This window comes from Nothobranchius furzeri, chromosome 2 (genome assembly GCF_043380555.1).
Source record: "Nothobranchius furzeri strain GRZ-AD chromosome 2, NfurGRZ-RIMD1, whole genome shotgun sequence".
Lineage (NCBI taxonomy): Eukaryota > Metazoa > Chordata > Actinopteri > Cyprinodontiformes > Nothobranchiidae > Nothobranchius > Nothobranchius furzeri.
In genome coordinates this window covers 76992184-77017936 of record NC_091742.1, presented here as the reverse complement: position 1 = coordinate 77017936, position 25753 = coordinate 76992184, and the positions used below count along the sequence as shown (strand labels likewise).

Genomic DNA, 25753 nt, shown 5'->3' with positions numbered 1-25753 from the left:
GTTGAATATTATTTACCGGTCCTGAATCTGCTATGAGTTCCCTATTTGGCAAGGTGACCGCTATTTGATAGGATGGTCGGTTTAGCACTTGTGGAAGATCAGAGTAATAAAACTCATCTACCTCTTCGTCAAGTGGCTCATCTGGGTCAGGTTCTAAGGCTGAACTCTGTCTTGTATGAGGTCTGCTAGGTTTCGTAACGCGTTCTGTTTCATTTTCTAATGAAGAGAGAAAACCACAAGGCAGTAAAAGATCTCTGTGGAGTGTTCTGTTGGGTCCTTCTCCGTTCTCTGGTTTTACAGTGTATACTGGCAAGTTTTCCATCTGTTTGAGAACTATATACGCTGTTTGCTCCCATTTGTCTGCTAATTTATGCTTTTCTCTTAAGCGAAGATTTCGGACTAAAACACGATCTCCCACACCTAGTGTGGACTCACGAATGTTTCTGTCGAACCGTTCTTTGTTCTTCCTCGCTGTTTTTTGAGAGTTTTTTATGACAATGTCATAACTCTGTTCCAGATGACTCTTCAGTTCTTTAACATACTGAGAATGAGTTATAGAGGGCTTGTTCAAATGCGGTAACCCAAAGGCAATATCTATAGGCAACCGAGGCTGCCTACCGAACATTAGCTCGTAGGGAGAGTATCCCGTCACGTCATTTTTTGTACAATTGTACGAGTGAGTAAGTGGTTTTACAAAATCGCGCCAGTGATGTTTCTCAGTGGCTTGTAAAGTTCCCAACATGCTGAGTAATGTATGATTGTACCGTTCAACGGGGTTGCCACGAGGGTGATAAGGGCTCGTTCTGACTTTACGGATACCAAGTAAAGAACAAAGTTCCTTGATTGTACGTGATTCGAAATCCCGTCCCTGATCACTATGAAGACGCTCAGGAAACCCGTAGTGGACTAAAAAATGTTCCCACAGGTTCTTCGCGACGGTGGTGGCTTTCTGATCTTTGGTTGGGATGGACACTGCATACTTTGTAAAATGGTCTGTAATCACTAAGACATCTTTAGTGTTCTTACTGTCTGGTTCTATGGAGAGAAAATCCATGCAAACTAACTCCATAGGTCTGGTGGTGGTAATACTCACCATTGGAGCAGCTTTGTCAGGGAGGGCCTTCCGACGGATACATCTTTCGCAAGTTTTAACTTTGATTTCGATATCACTAGCCATTCTTGGCCAGTAAAAACGGGACCGAATGAGATCTGTCGTACGTTCAACCCCAAGATGCCCCATATCATCATGTAGGCTTTGCATGACTGTTGAACGTAATGAATCAGGCAAGACTAACTGCAATGATGTCTCTGGTCCTAATTGGCGTCTCCGGTACAGTAAATCATTTTGAAACTCAAACCGTTTCCACTCTCTCAAAAGGTTAAGAACCACCGGGGGTTCTGCAATAGTATCAGTTGGCGGTTTATTGTCAGTCATAAGCAGCTGAATGACTCGGCCAATGGTTGGATCTTTCCTCTGCAAGGAGACAAGGTCAGCATGGTTATACTTGGGCACAGCAAAGAAACTGTCACTATTGTCTTCCAACTGGAATAGGTCTGGAATGGCCGCTGCAGACATGGCAAGTGACTGAACTAAACCACAAGGAGAATCAGTCTCATCCAAGACCATGTGCTTTTGGCATGTTGCCTTCACTGCTTCGGCTTGAAGTTGAAGCTCGACTTCTTTGACAGAGGATAAAAGATGAGATCGGAACTCATCTAGTCGTTGGCATTCCTCAGTGAATTTTGAGTTGTCTTCAGGTTTATCATGCAGCCTCCTAGACAGGCCATCCGCGTCAACGTTCTGTGTACCTGCACGGTATCTGATGTCAAAATTATAGGTGGACAACGCAGCTAGCCAACGATAGCTCGTTGCATCGAGTTTTGCCGTTGTTAAGAGGTAAGTTAACGGATTATTATCAGTAATGACAGTGAATGTGTTCCCATACAAATAGTCATGAAACTTATCTGTTATGGCCCACTTTAAGGCTAGAAACTCCAACTTGTGCGCAGGGTACCTAGTTTCACTAGAGCTTAAACCGCGACTTGCATAAGCGATTACCTGTGTGACACCGTTTTGCACTTGGTATAGCGCTGCACCGAGTCCGGTCGTACTAGCATCTGTGTGTACTAGATATGGGAGTTTTGCGTCAGCGTAGCCAAGAACTGGCGAAGTGGTAAGTTTTTCAATAATAGTTTGAAAGGACTTCTCACAGTCTTGGCTCCAACGATTCCCAAAGGGTTCTTTGGGGTTCAAGTACTTTGATCTACATGGTGGTGTTTTAAAGTTTTTCCGTTTGGGTGGATAACCAGCCGTGAGAGATGTTAGTGGCTTGACAATATTTGAGTAATCTTTAACGAAGCGTCGGTAATAACCGGTAAATCCTAAGAAAGATTGGAGTTCCTTCAAAGTCTGAGGCTTCGGCCATGTTTTGAGTGCTTCCACCTTATCTGGATCGGTTTTTATGCCATCTCGAGATACTATATGTCCAAGATAACGCACAGATGTCTGGAAAAAACGACACTTATCTGGTGATAGCTTGAGTCCGTATTCTCTAAGCCGTTCAAGAACGTGAGAAAGTCTGGTTTCGTGTTCTTCCAAGGAGTTGGAAAAGACGATCAAGTCGTCTAGGAAAACTAACACTTCCTTCAGATTAATGTCCTTCATACACTTTTCCATAACCCGTTGGAAAGTGCTTGGAGCATTTGTTATTCCTTGTGGCATACGGTTAAATTCATAAAACCCAAACGGGCAAACAAAAGCAGTTTTAGGTTTATCCTTTTCACACATCTCTATTTGATAGTAACCTGACTTGAGGTCCATCACAGAAAACCACTGTGATCCAGCGAGAGCAGAAAAGGACTCCTCCAAGTTAGGCAGGGCATATGCGTCGCGAATGGTTTGCAGATTAAGCTTTCTATAGTCTATACATAGACGTACCTCACCATTCTTTTTCCGAACTACCACTATTGGTGAGGCAAATGGAGACTCCGACTCTCTTATTATACCGGTTTCCAAGAGGGCTTCCAAATGTTTTCTCACGGCTTCATAATCATGTGGATGGATCGGCCGAGATTTCTGTTTGAATGGGGTCTCGTCTTTTAAGTTGATGTGATGTCTTATCTGTTGTGTATGACCAAAATCAAGATCGTGGTGCGAAAACACATCGGAGTAAGTGTTAAGTTTGTTGGTGATCCTCCCTTTCCATTCTTCGGACAAGGGCGAAGTACCGAAGTCAAAACTGAGAGGAGGGTTTGAAGGTGAAGTCTGTTGCTGCGAACTACACTCCGCAAGTACTTTCTGATCACTTTTGTCAGGTTCTGGATATGGCATAACACGATCGGCTTTAACTAACTCAGCGATCACACAGTTAGTGGGTAATGTGATGTCATGGTTAGTTTCGTTTCTTAGTACAACAGGTACTTTGTATGGACCATGTGAAGGTAAGGAAATGAGGCAACAGTCTACAATTATACCCCCTGGTAGAGAACCATTGGTGGGTTGTTCAATGAGTGCATAAGGCTCATGCTTGTTTTGGCTGGGTTGCATAAACCCTTCTAGTAACAGTTTTTTATTTGCAGGGAGAACTTCTTGGGTTCTCCCTCGAAGCTTCACCACACCAACTCGTCCATCTTTGCTTTGTTTTTTTCTGACTGCTAAGGCTTTTAGCACGTGTTGGTACCCATAAGAGAGTGCCTTGGAATCAGGTAAGTTATTGGCAGACAATTGCTCATACAAAGGATCGAGTGTGTTTGTGCCAATGAGTAGTGGTGTATCAGAGTTTGAGCTTATATCCGGAACCACTAACGCAAGGGTAGGTAACTCAAGTCCAGACTGATCGAGCTCTTTTGGAAATGTGACACTTATCTCTATGTATCCTAAATAAGGAACTGCTTGACCGTTTGCGCCCTCGACTTCTAACAGATTACTGATGGGTTTAATTGAGAGGTCAGGTAAGTGTTCTTGGTAAAAAGAATTGGCAATGGTGGTTATCTGGGACCCTGAATCCAGTAAACAATTACATTCAACACTGTTAACTGAGACTGTAGCTGTGCATCGCCCACCCACTAATCTTTTGGGAAGTTTTGGCACTGAATGAGCATGAACTGGCTTGCAAAAAAGTCTCTCTGTCCTTTCCTTAGAGGGACTTGGTTCTACTTTAGCACCTATCTGTCCCACGATAGGAGCTTCTACCGGTTTAAAGGAGGAGACTGAGCAATTGGCTTTGACATCTCCCACTCGCGCTGCTTCTGTCTAAGAGCAAGTCTTTTAGTTGCAACTAGTGCTGGATTTGGCTCGTTGCTACAGCTAGAAGCTATGTGCCCATCTTCTCCGCACTTAAAACAGTATCCAGGCTTTGGTCTGGGCACCACTGCTGTTATCTGCTGAATCTGTTTGGGCTCATCTGGAATTTTAGTCCCCACACGGGGTTTTGACTCTTTTTGAGTTTTCTTTGCCTTTTTATCTGTGTTGTTAACCTTAAGCTGTGCAATTTGGCTCCTGAGCTCAGCGATTTGTTTGCGTAAGTCATCACAGTTATCATCTATTTCCAGTTCACAAGTGTTTTTACTCTGAGAGCATGTTGTTTGCACATTTGAATACACTCTAGTTCGTTGTGCCCCTAAGTGTTGTTTCATGCGTGCTGCTTTAGTAGCCTGTTTGTCTTCTTCAGTGCGCAGTTTGAGGAGAAGTGCTGTAAAATGAGGCGGGTTGTCTTTCTTTTGTTCGAGTTGCAGGTTTGAAATCAGCGAGCTGTCCCAACAGCCTCTGCAAAACTGCTTGAGCAGCTGCTGGTCGGCGTCACTGGAGGAAATTCCATTCCTCTGAATAACTAGGTTTAACAAGGTGTATAACCTCTGAAAGTAATCGGAAGGTTTTTCACCACTGTCCTGGTTTGTGTTTAAGAAGCGAGCAAAGAGCTCGTCGCCGTCTTCGACAGCTGCGTAAGCTGAATCGAGATGTTCAAGGTACGTTTCCGGGTCGGATTTTGGACTAAGAGCTTTAACAATGCTCGCTGCTGGGGCTGACAGACTCTCCACGATTCTTCGTACAATTTGGGACTTGGTGAGTGAAGGATCATTTATGCATAACACTACACTACTACGCCAAGTATCATAGTCAGTTTCAAAAGAAGGGTGTGGAACTCGCCCTGAGAACGGTTTTAGTCTGTATTGTGAAGTAGGCGGAGGGATAACCTCACTGCTTTTAACAATGTGTTCCACAATAACTCGCTGAACCTCAGGTGTGTTTAAAAGATTTGGTGGAATGCAAGGGTTTTGTTTTCCAGTCTCTGTAGGTGGACAATTGTCCTTTGAGTTGTTCATATAGTTAACTTCTGGTGTTAAAGGCAGGGAATATGTAACTTGGTCACTATGGAGCATTGGCTCTGGTTCAGTGACTGGTTCAGATGCATGGGTATCCCTTCCTAAAGATTCCCCAATTTTTGCCAGTTCCTCCATTAGAAGGTCTTTAAATGATTGATTGCTACGCGCAGCTATGTCCCTGAGCTCTGACAGATAGGCATCAGTGGCAGATGTGCTAGTTTCTAGACTGTACGCGCTGGCTAGGTCTTGAATATGAAAGAAAACATCTGGGTTCCTAGTACAAGGTTTGTCATAGGGTAAACATTGTTTCTTTAATTCCTTAACAGTGGCTTCATGTTGAAACTCCACAATAATCTGATCACAGTTTGGTAACTTAATGCGCCTGTTAACTGGTCCGAATCCTTCCATAAACCCAAAGACTTCGTTATCAAGGTCTGTATCAGTTAACCCACTGATTAAAACAGCATTTGAAACTTTGACCTTTTCTGTTTTCACAACTTCCATTTTAAAACACTCAAAAGTACCAATAATGCCAAAATGGCAAACCACTGTGACCTCCAGGCACTCTTATGATGTCAGTCAATGGTTAGCTAAGGTAACAACTCTACAATTCTCCTGGCTGGCTCGCCAAGTTTTATGTAACCGGATTACAGGATACAATAAGATAATTAAAAGAAAAAATAAACAAATGGGCCAATAATTAGGTTCGGGGAGAATTGGAGGTTGTTTAAGAATGACTGGAGTCACGGGTATAGCATGAAACGGTTTATATACTAAATTTTAATAATAATGGGAAATATAACACATAAAGATAACACACAAAAACAGATGAAAACAATCGACAATAGTAAAATGCTCGGTATGAGATTTGATCATATGAGTCACAAGTCAGCCGGCGTCAAGTCAAATCCCCACGCTTGGGGTGAAAGTCAGAGTCCGGTGGTGCGATTTTTTCCTACCGCACCGTTGAGATTGTTCACAGAAGAGAGCAGTCTGCTCTTCAGTTACTTGAGATGTCCTGGTTCGTTCAGTGGTTAAGGCTCGCCATCTCCCTCGTCAGGAAGAAATCCAGTTCTCGTTCCAAGTGAGTGATCATAGGAGTCGGGATCAAACCCAAGGAAAAAAAAAACCCAGCCAACGCGCTCCAACGGTTCCCTCCTACAGAGGATTGGTTCACTCTGTCGTCTCCACACAAATCGCGTTGGTTCCAAGTTCCTAGCTCTTATTAGAAGGAGTCAAGTCCGCCTCTCCCTCTATCTATGCGGCACCCAAATCAGGGTTCTTCACGGCCTCGACCGTTGTTTTTTTCTCTCTCTCTCTCTCTCTCTAACCGCTCAGTCTTTGCTTTCTGTATCTGCGTGCTGCACAGCCGTTTGTCTCTCCTCTCGCTCAGCTGCGTCGCACGGTTTTATTTCGCGGAGGCGGGACTTATTTCTCTCAGCCAATGAAATTTCAGATTCCCACCTGGACCAATAGTATACAGCTTTCCTCTTCTGTTTCTGTTAGTGATGTTCAAGATTCTTGTTTTAACCGATGTTTAATATTAAACTCGTTATTTTAGTTATTCACCCTTCCAATAATTCATTATGAAATTATCTATTAGTTAATTAGATATCTATTAATTAGTATTGTTAATTTCCTTAATTTATATTTTATATTTTATCTAAATTGAGGATGGATCATATTAGTAAGCCAATTAGTTAATACCTCATTAAGGTTCTAGCTTCTGGGTTACAGTAGCTTTATTTATTACTGAATTAAAATCATTTATGTAAAATTAAAATGCTTTCCTGCAGGTTTAAAATAATCAATTTTATTTTTAATTGCTCAATGTTGATGGATTTTTAAAATTAATCTCACTTTCAGAAAATTATGGACAAAAATTCTCTCTTTTTTATATTTTGTATTTTTAAAGTGCTGAAAAAGCAGAATGCTGTCTATTAAAGGGTTATTTTGGTCAATTTTTAAAAGCTGTAAATAATAATTTATTTGTTGTCAATAGAAAATACAGTTGTAAGAAGGGCTCTGAAACTCTGAGAACTAAATTAGCTATTATTTTTTAGAAGAAACTTTAATAATCCCACAGTGGGGAAATTCACCTGCTATAGCAGCACATACACTTAGAGAAAAAGAAGATGAAAAATAACAAGATTACAGGTAAACACACAGAGGAAATAACCTATTATTGTAACCTTTAACCACTAAAAACAACAAATAAATTTGGGTTCCAGAACTATGCAGCATACTGTAGGGACACAGAAATACTATGTAAAGCCAGTACTACATGAGTATTGAACACATACTGAATATTGCATTGATGTTATTGTGTACCAGGGTAATGCCAGTACCAGTTAAACTGAGAAGTTATACACTCTCACTGCAGAGGGGATGAATGACCTACGGTAACGTTCCGTTTTACATCTGGGACGTCTCAGTCAGCCTCTGAAGGAGCTGTCCATGGTCTCCACAGAGGAATGCAGTGGGCCGAGCCATCAGAGAACTTCTGGAGGTGACAGCTGCTGGTGTTGTAGATGAAGTCTGAGGTGTAGAAAGTGAAGAGAAAGGGGGAGAGCACTGTACCCTGTGGAGGAGCGCCAGTAACAACACAACCACCTAAAACGTACATTTGTACAGCCTCACGTACTGTGGCCTGTTGGTGAGGTAGTTGATGGTCCATGCAGTCAGATGTTCGTCCACTCCTGCACCCCTCATCTTCTGCTGCAGTAGACACGGCTGGATGGTGTTGAAGACACTTGAGAAGTCGAAGAACACGATTCTCACATTGCATCTCGAGGTGAGTCAGCGCCCAGCGCTGCAGGTAGATGAGAGCGTCCTCCACTGCCATGTTGGGTTTATATGCAAATTGCAGTAGGTCTATGTCCGCGGTCACCACCGAACGTAGATGGGAGAGGATGATTGTTTCCATGGTCTTCATCAGATGGGAATTCAAATCTGGTCTGAAGTGGTCTGGTTCAGTTTTGGATTTTAAATCACAAACACAAACTTTTAAATCAAAAATAGTTGCCAAATTGATTTAAGACAAAAATCGGCCTAAAAGGCAGCAGGAACTACCCCGGGAAGCCATCCTGTATAGCTGAACAAATAGTCTGGTCATGACATAGACAGAGCTCTGTTGGTGGGGAGGATTCTATAGTTGTTTTTAAAACTGTCTCCACATGCATTTGGACAGGGAAGTCGGTCAACGGGGTATTGAAGAAGAAAAGCCAAAAGACTAAATCATCCAAAAATTGATGCCAAAGCCATTCTGAATGAGCTCTGTTCCTGAGCCACCACCATCTTTGTTTTTTCTCTGTTGCAGCAATGGTGCTTGGCCCATCCAACATCTCTCTCCAAACCCAAAACACTGTGATTGATCTGGCTTAAACTTAGTCGAACCAATGGTAGACCTGCTGAGGCCACAATGGAGCGTGGCTAGACCAACCTGCAGAGCTAAATAGTTCTTCTAGATTTCTAGTCTAAGCAGGAATCATCATAAATGCAACAAACATACTGAAGTTACTGTTTGCTGTTGAGGTTTAAACCTATCTGCTGCAACTAAAAAGATCAAAGAGTTATCCCTTCATTATCTTTAATTATTTGCATCATATATCAATTATCATTGAAACATCAGTGTGTTAAATATCAATATGTTAGAGGACACAAGCTACGTTTTAGTGATTAAACTGTCATTCAGCTGGACTCCCACTGCCTGAAGCTGATGGTAGCAGACTGAGAAGATATGTGTTTTTTTCTCTAAATATTTAACAACATCAAAATCACGTTTTCTCGACTGTGTGTGCAGTCCTGTTCAAAGCTGGTGGACAGCACTGACTTTTTTTCACCAGTAGCAGTAGTATCATCCGTCTGAGCTAAATCTTTCAAAATAAAGTCATTCAGACAAAGGGTGGAGGATCTGTGGTGTAGTTTTGGGTTGTGTGGTCAGTGAGTGGAGGAGGTAAAAGAGAAGCGAGCCCTGGCTTTGGCCTACGCTGTCACTGAACTATTTATTGGCACAGTGCTGTGGAGAGGAAACTGAGCTTTAGATGGTAGAAAGCAGGAGAACACACAGTTCTGACTCTGAACACATGGACGGGACTCCCTGACGAGTTCAAGCTGTGTGTGTCTGTGTGTGTGTGTTTGTCACAGTGCCTCCTTTCCTTCCCACTATCTGGCAGGCAGTGTGAACATGGTGTGAATAATAGTATCTGTTTGCAAACATCACGCAGACCAGTTATATTTTCACAAATATTTTTTATTCACATTTTTTACTTTGCCAAACTCCCGAGTTTAATGTATCTTAGGCCTAGTCCACACGTAGCCGGGTTTTTAAAAAAACAAAAACGAATATCTGCCCCTCCAAAAACTTGCATCCACACCACCTCGTTTTAAAAAAGAAACTCTGTCCACACGTACCCAGATAAATACGTTGTTAAGGACATGCCAGACCTGTAGGCGGCAGTACTTCCCCCGTTCTTAACCTCGTCCTTCGTCTGTGGTCTTCCGTGTTGGGGTTATTAGGAGCGAACAATTAGTAAGCTTCAACTTACTTTTGGATTCTTCAATAAATTCTGTAAATATGGGAATATTTACTGATTTATTAATTAATTAAGATATTCTTAGATATACGGGGCACCATTCCCCTTTTTCCGGGGAAAAATTGAATCCAAAACTCTTATCAGTCTTTCTTGAAGTTCGTAGAATCCTTGGAGCAGAGACTTCTCTTCGACACAACAAAGCTACTGGACACAAAAATCTGAATTTTATAACATTTAATTAACAATTTGTCAAATGAATAAACAGTGGAATAGATGAATAATAACCATGTGATATAATAAAAGGATGTATATTCAAAATAATGTTCAAGGTGTTTTGTGTGTATGTAGGATGTATGAATGGGGTCCTTTGTTCTCACAAAGGAGTAGTGTGTGTGCGTGTGTATGGATTCAAAATGGAGTCTTGAATACAAGATGGCTGACTCCTTTGTCTGGCTAAAGTGTGGGTGGCAACTTGCACTTTAACTTCCAAAGCACTTAGAATCAGTAGTAACTTAACCTTAAAATCACTCAAAACATTTCAAAAGATCATGAAACAACACAAAAGATTAATCACGAATAATATCTTTTAGTTTAACCACGTGGCCAAGCAGAAAACATTTAAAGATACCAAACAATGATCAATAAGCAGTTTATTCTTTCAAAATGACCCGACTGACGTGTTTGGGACGAAAGAGGAAAGCACGAAGCTACTTTTAAGCAATAGACGCGGTTTATTGCTTATTCGAGACTATAGAGGAAACGGGAGAAGGAAAGAATGAGAGAAAGAGATGAGTTTCTGATCACCAGAACAGTGAAGCGTCCCTCACTGTTTTGATTTGACGGTTCTCCGTGTTTCTCCGCAGCTTTCAGCGTCATCCGCCGGTTTGATGCTTTCTCCGTTGTTTGGCTCCACGAGTGTTTCTCCACGGCTGGACACAAAGAAAACGAAGTTCCTTTTGGGCTGAGTTTGACAACTTACAGCGTTTCTGAGAGCTGGATGGAGTTGTTGTTTCCCTCCGCAGTTCTGTGTCCTCAAACATCAGCTGGAGGGGAGCAGAAACGAGCAGATCAGCGGTCCCGTGGGCTCAACTTGGCTCTTAGAGCTTCCGCGTGCTCAAAGAAGTCGGAGCGTTCGACAAGCGTGTCCTCACCGCCAGGTATCCTGGGCAAAAGAACGAGGTTTCTTTGTCTCATTCATGATTTATAGTCTTTGAAGTCGCGGGAAAGCTCCAAGCTCCCGCCTCCCGCAGATCGTGTTTCTGGTACTAGGCGGTGATGTCATCACAATGCTTCCGTGTGCAAAGCATCATGGGAAATGAAGTTTCTTGGCGCTGATGTGATTATTTGCTTTTCAGAGCAATTTAAGCACAGTCATTTTGGAGAAAATCACTGCATAGTAATTTCCTCATGAGGTCAGACCCTCAACATTCCCCCTTTTGGTTTCGGGGATCGCGCCCAAAGCTCGATCGTCGGAAGCACATATGGGTTTGTTCCTCATGAACGTAGGTCGACTTGATTGTCGGAAGCACAGGTGGGTTTGTCCCTTAGGACGTTGGTCTCCTTGGACGCCTTTGTCTTTGGTCTTTGTCTTGGATCCTGGCGCCTTTGGTCTTTGATCCTGGTCAGGCACAAAGAGGATAGGAAACGGGATAGTCCCCAACGCGCATAACGAGAAGAAGCCACTCACGCAGGTGGTACGCAATGATGATGTCGTCCATGCGAGAGGTAGTAGTGTAGAAGGAGGAAGGTCGGTGGGCGGTTAACTCCACGAGGGAACACAAAGGCATCTCACCGCCGGCCATACAGTTCAGTTTTATGGAGCACGCGGTGATGTACGAGGTCCATAGTTCGCAAACGCGCATTGACCTATGTGGTCCCAAGATTCCCCCCTTTTTGGTCCAAAGGGTGGATCAGGACAGTCTTTGGGCTAAAACAAGGACCATAAAACTAAGAGGTACTACAATGTGCTGGTGCGTCAGACAGAGTCATTGACAGACTGAGCTGGGCCGGCACATAACCACTAGTTAATATGTGACCAAGTAAGAAACAAAAATACAGAAAACCCAAAAAAAAAAACATATAACATCCAAGAAAATTCATAGCAACCTTGAGGTCTCATAAAATACATTCTTAGGTCATACATTCAGTGTGTAGCTTATAAAGAATGTGACATAATGCAACACTCAGATAAAAATGTGAGGTAGACTAAAGTGAGAACTACTCTTAGGGTTACAAAATAATAAAGAAAATGTTGCTCACCCCCTTTAGACAGGTGTGGTACATTCACGCTTGGAGTCTCCCCGAACGCGGTCACGAGGCACACCGTAGGTGAGCAAGTGCATCTTATCTTGGAGTTTCTTAACACGCCTGTAGGCGGAATAAGCAATCACGGCCGTGATGAGCCATCCCATCCCCAGGGCGACCAATGTGCAGATTAAAGTCGTATAATCTGTGTCAATGTAGCGTCTTGGGCGTCAAAGTAAGTTCACGCGGGTTTTGTGTGAACTTAACAAATTTGGTTCCTTCAATCAGTAATTGTTGGTCAATTTCTAAATCGAAGGCAAAGTTACAACCCCGGAAAGCGTCCATGATCTCAATCTCTGAGTCATGCTGTTCGAGGTTGAGGTGATGGAGTGTCAGGTTTCTAGTTCAAAGTGGAAATGCCTACCGTCCTTTCAAATACCAATGTTCAGCATCGACCTAAACCTATAGATGTGAGGTGTCACAATTATGGGAACGTTTAACAGGAAACCGAGTTCTAATTTTTTTCAACGTGAATGGGCATTGCACTACTTAGGCTGTACGCTAGGTGGATTTGTGAAAGGTGCACAGTAGAGGGGTAGCAGCTGTCAAGCTATCTTTGAGCAGGTCCAGTGGTACAAAGTACGGGGAAATACGACTTTCAACCAAGCTGTCCAGCGTGGAACTTACTTCCCTGAGCAGGTCCTACATCAAATCTCTCACCACTCGTGTGTACACAATATCCTGAGGTATGGTTTCAGACAAAGTCTTGATTGCACGTAGAGATTCATTAATCAGAGCCTAGTGTAGGTACCAGAGTACTCTGTAAGGTTTTAGTAGGTACATCCTGTTAGCGGTCTAGGAAGGAGTTTCTCTTGGTTAGTGAAAATGACGGCGGGGGGGGGGGGGGGGGGGGGCTTGGTTCTTTGTCGGTTAGTACATGTTAGTGGGTTAAACGTGCACTTCCCCCCCTTTCCATTTCCATGCATAGAACTATGTCGAGACTACGTCTACCTCCTGCGGGGAGTCTGGTCTCTGTACCCGCGGGGATGGTTTGACATAGGGTTTGATTTGGTTTGCATGCACCCATTTGTAGACAGGCTCCTGTCTCGCTTTGGTGATGCGTAACCTGTATGCAACTGGAGAGAGTTTTGCCACGATCTCAAATGGTCCTGACCAGCAGGGCAGGAACTTCTTAGCTTTGCGTGCCAGTTGGGCGAACCGAAAGTAGAATACTTTGTCACCCACCTCGTATTCGCGGCTGGTTGTCTTTTGGTCGTAGTAGGCTTTAGCGCCTTCTACGTTGGTCTCCAGTTTCTTCTGAGCATGCGCGAACGTAGCTCTGAGGTGTGTTTTCAAGTCTGCCACATACTGATGAGCGGTATAGGCAGTGGCAACACTGACATCCTCTGGGTGATACAGGAGGTGCAGTGGTAGAGTCATCAGTCTGCCGGTCATCATCTCAAAGGGCGTAACCCCCGTGGATCGCTGTGGAGTGGACCGTATGGCCATCAGGACCAGAGGGAGCTTGACGTCCCAGTCCTTCCCAGTGGAGCAGACGTACTTTTTGAGCATAGAGACGACCGTGCGGTTCATCCGTTCGACCTGTCCGGATGACTGTGGGTGATAGGGGAGGTGGAATCTCACTTCCACTCCCAAAAGTTCAAACAGGGACGTCATTACACTGGATGTGAAATGAGTTCCTCGGTCAGAGTCAATGCAGAGTGGAAGTCCCCATCGACTAAAAACGTGGTTAATCAGCAGTACAGCGGTTGTGACGGCTGTATCGTTTGGCGCTGGAAGGCACTCAACCCACTTTGTGAAACTGCAAGTTACAGTTAGCATATATTTGTTTCCTCTTGCCGATTTGGGAACCGGTCCAACCCAGTCGATCTGCAGGTGGGACCAAGGGAAGGTTATTCCCCTGCGTTGCAGTGGTGCTCTAGCAAGCGGCTGGGAGGGTTGAAACTGGGCACAGATGAGGCAGCCTTGGACATAGCTGTGTACGTCCTTGGACATCGACGGCCAATATGCTACTTCTGTCAGTGATGCGAGGGTAGCTTTTGCTCCGCGGTGACCTCCAACCGGAGTGTCGTGGGCGTAGGCAAGCATCACTCCTCTGTGGTCGAGTGGAACAACCCAGCGCGGCGGGCTGTGATCGTCACGCATGTAAACTAACAAATCGTTTTGTAGTTTCAGGTGCGTGAGTTGACGATGCAGGTTTACCAAATCTTGGCTTGCACCAATAGGTGGTGATGGTTGTTTAGACATCGGGCCCTTTTGGAGAAGCTCGCGGATGAGCTTCAGGTCAGGATCTTGTTCCTGCATGGTGACTAGGTCCGCGTCCTGTGGTTTTCTGCCTAGAAACACGGGTACCTCAACGGTCCGAGGTTCGTCTGCCTGGCTAGCATGGCGACGAGTAATCGCGCAGACCTCGTGAACGGCCTTGGGTGGAAGCCACTCGTCTTTGAATTCCCAGCAGGTTCCCTGGTCAGCACCGAGCTTAGCAAGGCGGTCAGCTTCGTCATTACCATCTTTCTCTGGACCTAGGGTCCTGGAGTGACCTTTGACCTTTTTCCAGTAGACCATTATGCCTTTCTCAGTGGTGAGCAGATCACACGCTAGGAATAACTCCGAGTGTTTCACGTCTCTGTTCCTGGCGTTTTTCATGTTGTTCTCCTTCCACATGGGGAAGTGAGAGATGAAGCTGTGTCTAGCGTAGTTTGAATCAGAGCAAAGGACGATTTGAGTGATGTCCAAGGCTGCCGCCTGCTGGAGGGTTATCAACACTGCAGCAATTTCGGCGTACTGACTAGACTTTTGGCCCAACCGGTAGTGATTTGGTTGCTTAGTGTCACAGTCCACCCAAACGACTCCAACCCCGGCACGGAGCTGGCCTTCGTGAAGGTAGGCGCATCCGTCAGTGTAAACTTTCGGAAGCCCTTGGCAAACATTCTCATCAAAGTAGCGATGATTGGATGCGGTTGGGTAGACTGCGGCAGGTGTGTCCAGGGGGCCCATGACGGAGTCAGAGTCACAGTGCTGGCAGCCTGCTAGCCCTTGTCCTAGCGCTAGCTTGGTGTTCTGACCATACTTGACCTCAATGTTATATCCTTGGAGCACCATCATCCACGTCGCAATGCGGCTGTTTGACACTCTTCCTTCGCGCAGACGCTGGCTGTTTAGGAAGGTAACAGGCTGATGACACGTTTCAATGATCACTTTCTGTCCACCGATGTAACTACGAAAGTGTTCGACGGCCCAGACTGTAGAGAGGAGAGCTCTCTCGCAGTCTGAGAACTGGAGTTCCACCTTGCTCAGAGGCTTGCTGGCGTATGCCACAACTCTCATGTCCTGATCGTGTTTCTGCTTCAAAGCAGCGCTCAGGCAGTGAGAGGAGAAAGTAGCCTCTATGTAGAACTCTTTATCCTTGTCTGGGTAAGCCAGACAGGGTGCGGACGCCAACTTCTGTTTTAGGAACTGGAAGGAGAGTTCTTGGGGTCTGTCCCACACGAAAGGTGTGTCGTTCCGAAGCAGCTCAGTGAGGGGCCTCGCTGTTTCAGCGTACTCCTCAATGAACTGTCTGGAGTAGTTGCAGACTCCGAGGAAGCTCCTGAGTTCAGTCAGATTAGCTGGGGCTTTGATGTCCTGAATGGCCCTAATGCGTCCCGCTTGGGGCTCGACTCCATTAGGGCCCACCAGCAGTCCAACATACTCCACTTTGGTTCGACACCACTGTCCCTTGAGAATCGCCAATTTAGCTCCGGCGTCAGCGAGCTGTTGCAGCACGTGACGGAGTTCGGCCAGGTGCTCCTCGAAGGTTCGACTCCTCATCAAGATGTCATCGACATATATGAGGTTCCCTCTGGAAGCAGCATCTGACATGGCTTTGTGGAGGAAGATGTTGAACTCTGCAGGTGAGTTAGAGTAGCCAAAGGGGCAGCGGTTCCAAGTATATTGGCGATTTCCAAAGGAGAAAGCCAGTTTATACTGGTCCGCCGGCTCAACCTTCATGGTCCAGAAGCCGTTGGCTACGTCAACCGTAGAGAAGAAACGAGCATCTCTGACTCTGGCTAGCTCTTGATCTAAATGGATCATAGGCCACCTGGAGAGAGGTACCTGTTTGTTCAGTGCACAATAGTCTATGGTGAGACGCCATTTCCCAGTCGGTTTCAGAACCGGCCAGATGGGAGAGTTGTAAGTGGAGTTACACTCTCTGATGATGTTTTTCTCCTTCAGCTGATCGAGGATCTCTTGGATCGACTCATAAGCAGCGAGGGGAATCTTGTACTGACGTACAAAAGTAGGAGGGGCATTCGGGTTCGTCGGAATGCGAACCGTGTGCAGGTTTGTGAGTCCACAGTCCAGGGAGTCCCTGGATAAGATGGACTGAAACTCATAGAACAGGCTTCTAAGCTCTGCTCTCTGCTCCTCTGACTCCAGCGCATCCGCTTTGTCAAGCTGCTGGCTGACTTCGGCCTCGAAGCCGTCATAAGGTTCAGAGGAGGAGGGTCTCTGGTGTTCCGGGCTTTCAACCGGTGACTCAGAGGGTTGAGTATTTATTGCAAAAACCGTTAGACACTGACCGCTGTCAGTATCTAAGGTTGCACTGCAAATGGGTTCCTCAGGAAGGGCTTCATGCCGCTTGATGGTTATCATTTGTGAAGGGAAAGTACTGAATGTGTCTGCACCAACCTGTCTGTCGTTCAAGAACAACGGAAGTTGTCCGATCACGGGGACTGAAAGTTCGAAGTCATGGAATGAGCTATCTATCAGCATGCCCAAGGGCTTTCCTGCCGGCATGTGGATAGGACTCCGGGTCGGATTTTCGACCAACAAGTAGGCAGAACGATTGTTCAGCTCCAAGAGTGGCGTGCCACAGACGGCTAAGTTGAGCTCCAAGAAGTGTGGTGATGGCTGGAAGAAGGCCTGTGTGCCTGGCAGCTTCTGATGCTTCATCAGAGTCAGACGAACGGGCACTCCTTTGACCTGTGGGGGCAGAACCGTGCTGGCCTCAACCACTGCACGGCAGGCCTGTGGAATGGTCTGACCGGACAGCAAGTGTTCAGGGCCTTCTGAGCCAGGCTCAGAGGATGGTGTGGCCCGGGCCCAAAGGACTTGATTGCAAGTGTCCAGCTGGGCACCGAGTCGAACCAGCAGATCTGCTCCGATGAGTGCAGGTGGATCAAGCTGTGGTATGATGCTGAATGTATGTGTGAGCTGTCTTGCTCCAAGCTGGATAGTCAGAGAGCAGACCTCTGGCGCTTTCAGGAGCCTCTGCGGCCAAGTAGGTGACAAGAGCCGATGGCTACGTGTCACACTGACCAGAAGGGGGTCCTTCTGACGCAGGTGTTCAAACGTCTGCTGGCTGATGGCTGACTTTTCAGACCAAAGAGCAAGGCGAGCATCTGAGATGTGGGTGCAGTTGATGGTAAGACCACCAACTATGTGTGGTGCATATGGCTGCAGGCTGACGTTCTTCAGCGAGCAGAGAAAAGATGAATGTGTGCGGAACGGAGTTCCAGGAGCGGTTTCATGCCTTTGCAGGCGGTCATCGTCTGTGGGAGCCGTAGGGAGGGGCATGACCTTGGAACAAGGGTTTTGCTGCTCACTTATGCTGACTTCAAGAATGGAGGATGGTCGGCTGCTATCCGGGTTCCAGGGCTTAGGTGTGTCCACCTGGGCCCACAGTTGACCCTTCTGGCAGTCGATGAGGGGAGCTAGACGTTCAAGCAGGTCCTGACCAATGAGAAGTGGTTCAGTGTCTAGCTGGCAGACATAAAACGGGTGAACCAGAGTCATGTCTTGGAAGGTGATATCCAGCCACGCCCGGTGAGTGATACACTCCCGGGTCTGGGTGTAGCTGGTGATTTTCAGGTCACAAGGTTCAACCTGGACTGGTTTCCCGAGCGACCGCATGGTGTCAGACACGCGATGGAACAATGTGGAGCACATCAGGGTGATTTCTGAGCCGGTATCCAGCAGAGCATCAACCTGTATGCACCCACCTACGTTGGTGCTACAGTACAAACGGCGAGCATGATCATGGTTTGTTAAGTCACCAAGGAACTTCAGAAATTTAGTATCTGGTTTCTCTGGGGGGTAGATTTCAGGAGACTCCTGTGGTCTACCAGTAGTGTTTCCCCAACTGATCAGGTAAGTCCTGGCCACGCTGGGGGGTTGAGCCACGCCTAGTCATGCGGACGTTGGCTCTGAGTCTGGCTTCTTAGAAGCAGACTTTGGTGCAGGGGTCTCATCTGCAGATCTCAGCTGTTCCTTCTGTTTAGCTAGGAACTGCTGAAACATCTCCTGGAGGTCGGCTTTGGTCAAGTACTCACCTGCGGACTTGTGTTCGGGACCTACCTGTGGGCGGCGCTCCTTAAACCTTCCACTGTTCCGACCTGCCTGCCGTTGGTTTTGGTTGGGCCACTTCCTGTCTGATTGTCCAGACCTAGGCGGCCAATCAGCACCCCCCTTCCCCTGTTGAGGAGATTGGGACTGCTCTCGCGGTTTAACAGGTCTAGGTTTAGCAGATTTTGGCTTAGTGGGTGGAGCTTCTGTGCCTTCAAGCTCCAAACGCGGCTCGGCGTCGGGAGCTAGGTGCATGACGCGGTGATGTGCGTCAGGCTTTTGGGGCTTTCCGCCGGCTTCCCAAGCCTGTTGAGCGTATCTCCTAATCTCCTGAGTTGTCAGTTTTTTCATCCGACAATACATTGAGACTTCGGAGCGAACACACTCGTGCAGGTTGTGAATGAACAGGGATCTGAAGGCAGGGTCTTCCTCGAGCCCAGGGCCGTTTCGACCTTGGAAATAAGCACTTTTGAGTCGGCGATAATACTCTCTGGGGGGTTCGTTCCTCCCGTGTTTGATGGAGAAGGCCCCCATTGTAGCTGACGCAGAGTCTGCATAAGTGGCGTATTCATCCCTCAACGCTCGGCAGAGCGAGGAGTACCGATCTCGAATGTCAGGTGGTAGAGTTTCCATGAAACCGTGCACCGTTCTAGATGTGGTTTTCCAAATTAGCTTGAGCTTTTCCCTTGAAGAGGGTGCTGGAAGATCAAGCAGACAACGTTCTATCTCCCTGAGATAATCGTCGACGTTGGATTCATTGGTGTTAGGATCAAAGCGTTCTATGTCTTTAGCTAGCGATTCAATTTGACGTACACGGAGCCCTGACTCACGGTACGGCGCGTCATCCTCTGACTCTGACCCACGGTCTGTCTCAGAAGGCGCTGGATATCGCTGGTGTGCTCTGGGCTCCCAATGTTGACTCCTGGGGCCCAAATCGGGGTTCGGCATGTTGTGGCGGGCTGCTGGCACGTCACGTGGGTGTCTTGGGAGGTCCTCCTCCCGGGGCACGTCTGCGTAGTGCAGCCTGCGTCTTTCAACTGGGGCTTCTGCGTAATACGCTCTGTCCGGGTACGGACTGGCGTATGATGCTTGGTCATGCAGCTGGTTATCGGCATGCCGAATACCGGAGTAGCTAGGATGGGTGGATGGTTGAGGTGCAGGTTGGGGTGCATAACCCCAATCGGCACCTTGCACCCTTCGTGGACTGGGGGAGCGGTCTAAATAGAGGTGCCGCTCAGCTGGTCGACTTCTCACAGATTGAGAAGGCCGTGAAGATGAGGGTGGTGGTCCAACCTGGGGTTCGAGGGCGAATTGCCCTCGGCCCCTAGATGGTCCTGAATGCCCTATAGTGTGTGTAGGGAAAAGGGCCGCAGGTTGGGACAGATGAGCTTCATCTCTCCCCTGCGGCGTGCGTCCGTCCAGAGAGTCATGGTGTTTCCCCCCTTCCCACTGTCTGTTGTCATCAGCAGAAGGGGGCGGGGTCTTCTCCCCATCTTCCCCAGAATCGGTGCGGGTGTCGTCTTCCTCGATCAGCCTTCCATTTCGCTGTTTTTCAGCTAGCATACTCTGGAGGTTCATGATCTCTCGATCATGTTGGAGTTCTCTCTGATAGAGGATCAAGGCTAACTTAGCTAAGTGAACCTGGATTGGTTTTGTACCATCCGGGTTTTCTATTTGATCGATTACAGCTTCTAGCTCGACGCTACGCTGTTCTTCAGTGAAATCCCTAGAAGGGTAGTCGGGTTCTCGAGCAACCGCGACCAGTTTGGACAATATTTGTCCAGAAAGTAGGCCAGGTTCATAGTCGTGGGCCGCAGCGCCACCTGGTTGCTGGGAGTTGGTCAGTTCACTACTCTGTCCCTCCATTTTAACAACCGAACCAAAAATAGCCTAGTAGAGCTTCTGCAGATAGCTCAAGCTGCACCTTTTGGGCAGCAACTGCTAGCTTTGTAGCAGAAAAACACTAAATTAACCTTTGTGCGCACAGGTTTTAGCGTTTTAAGATTGCACGGAATGCCGTGACTGATGCTTAAAATACTATTCCTTTCAGTATTTTAGCAAAAGCTGGTGCGTTGCCGTAGCAACGTCTTACAACACTTGCAGTGTTAAATATGCTAGTTATTCCTTCAGAATATTAGCAAACAAGGTGTTATCAGTCTTTGAGTGAAGGTTTCAGTTAGTTACAATAGCCACTGTGAGTTAAAGTCGCTAAATTAGCAGTTAATTTTAGCCTAAAAGGGTTAGTCAGAATTACTTACACGCTGCACCTTTAATGAGGAACTGAATTTTAACCTAAAAGGTTAGCCAGAATTAATTACACGTTGCACCTTTAAGGAAAAACTGAATTTTAACCTAAAAGGTTAGCCAGAATTAATTACACGTTGCACCTTTAAGGAAAAGCTGAATTTTAACCTAAAAGGTTAACCAGAATTAATTTACACGTTGCACCTTTAAAGAAGCACTGAGTTACTGGTGAGAGTTCGATGCAGCTTCCTGCTCAGCGAAATCAGCACCACTCTGTTGCTGGTTCAAGGCTGAACAACTGATTATTTTTAATTCAAGCTCTTTGGATTTATTTGTTTGTGCCGGATAGAAATCTCTGTGTATCCAAGCCTCACACGGAGCACCAATAAAATGTTGGGGTTATTAGGAGCGAACAATTAGTAAGCTTCAACTTACTTTTGGATTCTTCAATAAATTCTGTAAATATGGGAATATTTACTGATTTATTAATTAATTAAGATATTCTTAGATATACGGGGCACCATTCCCCTTTTTCCGGGGAAAAATTGAATCCAAAACTCTTATCAGTCTTTCTTGAAGTTCGTAGAATCCTTGGAGCAGAGACTTCTCTTCGACACAACAAAGCTACTGGACACAAAAATCTGAATTTTATAACATTTAATTAACAATTTGTCAAATGAATAAACAGTGGAATAGATGAATAATAACCATGTGATATAATAAAAGGATGTATATTCAAAATAATGTTCAAGGTGTTTTGTGTGTATGTAGGATGTATGAATGGGGTCCTTTGTTCTCACAAAGGAGTAGTGTGTGTGCGTGTGTATGGATTCAAAATGGAGTCTTGAATACAAGATGGCTGACTCCTTTGTCTGGCTAAAGTGTGGGTGGCAACTTGCACTTTAACTTCCAAAGCACTTAGAATCAGTAGTAACTTAACCTTAAAATCACTCAAAACATTTCAAAAGATCATGAAACAACACAAAAGATTAATCACGAATAATATCTTTTAGTTTAACCACGTGGCCAAGCAGAAAACATTTAAAGATACCAAACAATGATCAATAAGCAGTTTATTCTTTCAAAATGACCCGACTGACGTGCTTGGGACGAAAGAGGAAAGCACGAAGCTACTTTTAAGCAATAGACGCGGTTTATTGCTTATTCGAGACTATAGAGGAAACGGGAGAAGGAAAGAATGAGAGAAAGAGATGAGTTTCTGATCACCAGAACAGTGAAGCGTCCCTCACTGTTTTGATTTGACGGTTCTCCGTGTTTCTCCGCAGCTTTCAGCGTCATCCGCCGGTTTGATGCTTTCTCCGTTGTTTGGCTCCACGAGTGTTTCTCCACGGCTGGACACAAAGAAAACGAAGTTCCTTTTGGGCTGAGTTTGACAACTTACAGCGTTTCTGAGAGCTGGATGGAGTTGTTGTTTCCCTCCGCAGTTCTGTGTCCTCAAACATCAGCTGGAGGGGAGCAGAAACGAGCAGATCAGCGGTCCCGTGGGCTCAACTTGGCTCTTAGAGCTTCCGCGTGCTCAAAGAAGTCGGAGCGTTCGACAAGCGTGTCCTCACCGCCAGGTATCCTGGGCAAAAGAACGAGGTTTCTTTGTCTCATTCATGATTTATAGTCTTTGAAGTCGCGGGAAAGCTCCAAGCTCCCGCCTCCCGCAGATCGTGTTTCTGGTACTAGGCGGTGACGTCATCACAATGCTTCCGTGTGCAAAGCATCATGGGAAATGAAGTTTCTTGGCGCTGATGTGATTATTTGCTTTTCAGAGCAATTTAAGCACAGTCATTTTGGAGAAAATCACTGCATAGTAATTTCCTCATGAGGTCAGACCCTCAACATTCGCAAGGAGCAGTAATTCCGCTTGCAAAAACAAACAAGCAAAAAGCGCTTGGACATTTGATAAAGCGAGCGCAGCTCTGAGGGCATCCATGTTGTTGGCTAGTGTAAACACAGGTCGCACACGTGATGTCAGCATTTTTTTGTCGCGGAAAGTGACGTTGCGGACCTTAAAACTCCGGTTTTGTCCGTCCACACGCAGACACCCAAAACGGAGAAAATGCAGATCTTCACTTTGGCCGGAGTTTTAAAAAAGTTTTCGTGTGAAAAAACTCCGTTTTCGTGTGGATGACAGGCCAAAACGTAGAAAAGTATCTACGTTTTGGCAGATCCCCGGCTACGTGTGGACAGGGCCTTAATTTTGATCAGTGTGACAAATTTGATTGATTTTAAAGAAAATTTTTTCTGTTCAGCAAAGGAAATAGTTTTTTGTACTTTTATAGATCCTTGTAAACTTTTTTTAGTTCACGAACAAATCAAATCTTTTCAACGGGTTTTCAGAGTGAACGGTGAGGGCCCAATCCTTGTAGAGAAATGTCCACCTTGTCTTCCATTGTCATAAAACATGACTCAGCATTACAGAAGAGTATGGAACCGTATTTCCGTCAGTGCAGGGAAAAAATAAAGGATCAGTATCTTTTTTTATTGTAGAATAAATCTCGTTTTAATGTGAACTTTCTCGTTACATAGTGATATAAATATATTTTAATGAGAAAGTATATTGCAATAACACATTTAATTACTCATAATGAAGAGAAAGATTATAACGGTAAAATGGCGTTTATAGGTTTTGGAGTTCTACTCAGAATGAATGAGGCAGCAATTCCTGTTCTAGATGTTAAGCCTTTAGGAATTACAGCAGTGGCAGCATCACAACTGGGGTAAAAGTACCAAACAACGACTGATAACGTTAAGATCTTAACGGGTTGTGATAGTTTTATCTGGATTATCGCTGACACATCCTTCAACTGTGCTTGTGTGCAATGTTGTAGCCGTCAAAGGCGTTGAGTCGGTAATAACAGCAGCATTGATCATCAACACAGCTTTCGTGTGCATTTACGAGTTGGGTCAAGAACACGCTTCTCTATGACTACATTTTCAGCCAGACAACACCTACATGCCACTAAGCACACTGGGAAACAGGAAGTAAATTCCCCTCAGCAACTGCTACAATATATTTTGTGCCACTAGAGGGCACAATCATTCCACGATCAAAATATGTTGACCCAAACACCACAGAATAAGAGGTGAGCTCATCACATGATCAAATAAATTTACTCAAACATGAAGCGGGTAAGAAAAAGCACAGCCTGGCAGCATTTTAATCTAGGTAGTGAACACAAATGAGCACCACATCGAAGCGCGTTGCCTGTTGGAATCGAAGCAAAATGAACCGACATCAGCAACAGGTTAGTAACAGGTTAGTCTGCGTCTGCTTGGCGACGGCTATTTTGCATCTGCCTAATTTGTTTATTAAAACAAAGAAACGTAAGTCTAACTATTTAGTTCAATGTGAGGAAACTAATTAGTTTTTGTAAAAAGTAAGGCCTCCAGAATGTGCCTATAAGTACGCAGCACTGTGTGATGCCCACTGAACAATAGGTTCTGACCAACATTTCAGCTCCATCACACTCTCACGCCACTTTTTTTTAGTAAATGTAATGAGTGTAGGGCTTTAGTTGTGCGTCAGAATTAAATAAAAGAGTATACAGAAAAAGTGTTTGTATTATTTAATGAATCGGGGCGAAGGTTTGTGCATGTTTGTGTTTTGAGGGGAGGTTGGTGGTTGGTTTATGGTTAACCGATTATTTACTGATAAGGGTGTCAATTAGGGATGCACCGATACCAATAATACCAATGCTGGTATCGGTATCGGTAAAAGTTAACCGATACCAGGAACCAGTACCTATGCAATTGCTTGAAAGTGGCTTCACTGTAACTTGTCATCTCTGTTCACACAATATTTTACTTTTGTGATAATTTCTATTCATATATTTTACCATTTATCTACCTCACTGTATTTCCTGTTGAAAGCAGAGAAGAAAATGAAGCCTGTATTCCAATTCATAGCATTTTTTTGTGTGGTAGAAGTATTGGTATCGGTAATCGGTATTGGCGAGTACTCAGATCCAAGTATCGGTATCGTATCGGTTTGTAAAAAAAGTGGTATCGTTGCATCCCTAGCGTCAATAACTGGTTAAAGACATTTTGGACAACATGAATGCTAAGAAGATTGCTCCTGTTCTTGTTTTATATGTTGTTGAGTAACTATTCTAAAATGATAAAATTAAAGTTTTTTGGCCTGAGAGCACTTGAGCCTGGTGATTTTGTTCCATGTTGCAAAAAGTTTAGACATTGATAGTTTAAGTTCTTTAACGTTCCTCTTAGTGCGTTATGGTTGTTTTGTATTACAAATAATCAATAGCCCCTTTCTCTTTCAAGCTAAGATTTTACTTTATTATACTGAATTTTAAACTCTCTACAAACTTCTTCAGAATTTAAAACATAAGTTTAGATCTCACATTGCAGATAGTCTCAGTTTGGTGATGTTTATGGGCTTCAGAGTAATTCTTCGAGGCCTAATAATACCACTAATGAAAGATGGATTGTTGTTGACTCTAATATTCTGACTGTGTGCCCTCTATCTGCCCTTCCCGTGTTATCCTGAGCCCTGTGTGAAACGGGCGCGCTGCCATGTCTAACTCTCACTCAGTATATTTATTTGTTTCATTGCCCTGTACAGGAAGAAGGCTGAGCATAATGACAGGAATTATACACAAACGTTGCTTAACACTTTAACATGTATTAACGTTTATAACATTTTCACAGAAATAATGTTTATTTTGTGAACATGCTCTACTTTCAACATGTTGTCTACAGAGTTACTGAGAAAAAGTTTCAAATAAGGAGCAAAAAGAGAATAGATTATGAAATGAAAGCCCAAAGACCTTCATGATAAAATTCTAGTATTTATCTGCTAATGACTGCTTGCTGGTCTATGGAGCTCACTTATGTGCTTGTTGCTGCAGAAATGTCATTCTGTTGTCGATATAACATTTCTTTTTAGATATTTAGATGAAATGGAGCAGAAAAGGGGAAACACTGGGTGTTTCTCAATGTCAAGGAACCACGCCTTGATGTCTTGGTCCCCCCGGTTGCCTAGAAGATACATCATCAGGGACCACCAAGGCATGTTTCAATGTTCATGTTCT

The 25753-nt window shown here is 45.0% G+C and overlaps 2 protein-coding genes across 2 annotated transcripts in view; one reads left to right on the top strand and one right to left on the bottom strand.

Annotated features, from left to right (window-relative positions):
* The window catches only part of nhsl2 (NHS-like 2), a 215538-nt gene that overhangs the window by 16850 nt on the left and 172935 nt on the right, over positions 1-25753 (top strand). The window lies entirely within an intron of this gene.
* On the bottom strand, positions 18294-23139 carry LOC139066099 (uncharacterized). Its single transcript, XM_070547988.1, has 2 exons — positions 20777-23139; positions 18294-20716 (listed from the first exon to the last, which is right to left on the bottom strand). The coding sequence occupies exon 2, from the start codon at positions 20313-20315 to the stop codon at positions 18294-18296; it is 2022 nt and encodes a 673-aa protein (XP_070404089.1). The 5' UTR covers positions 20316-20716; positions 20777-23139.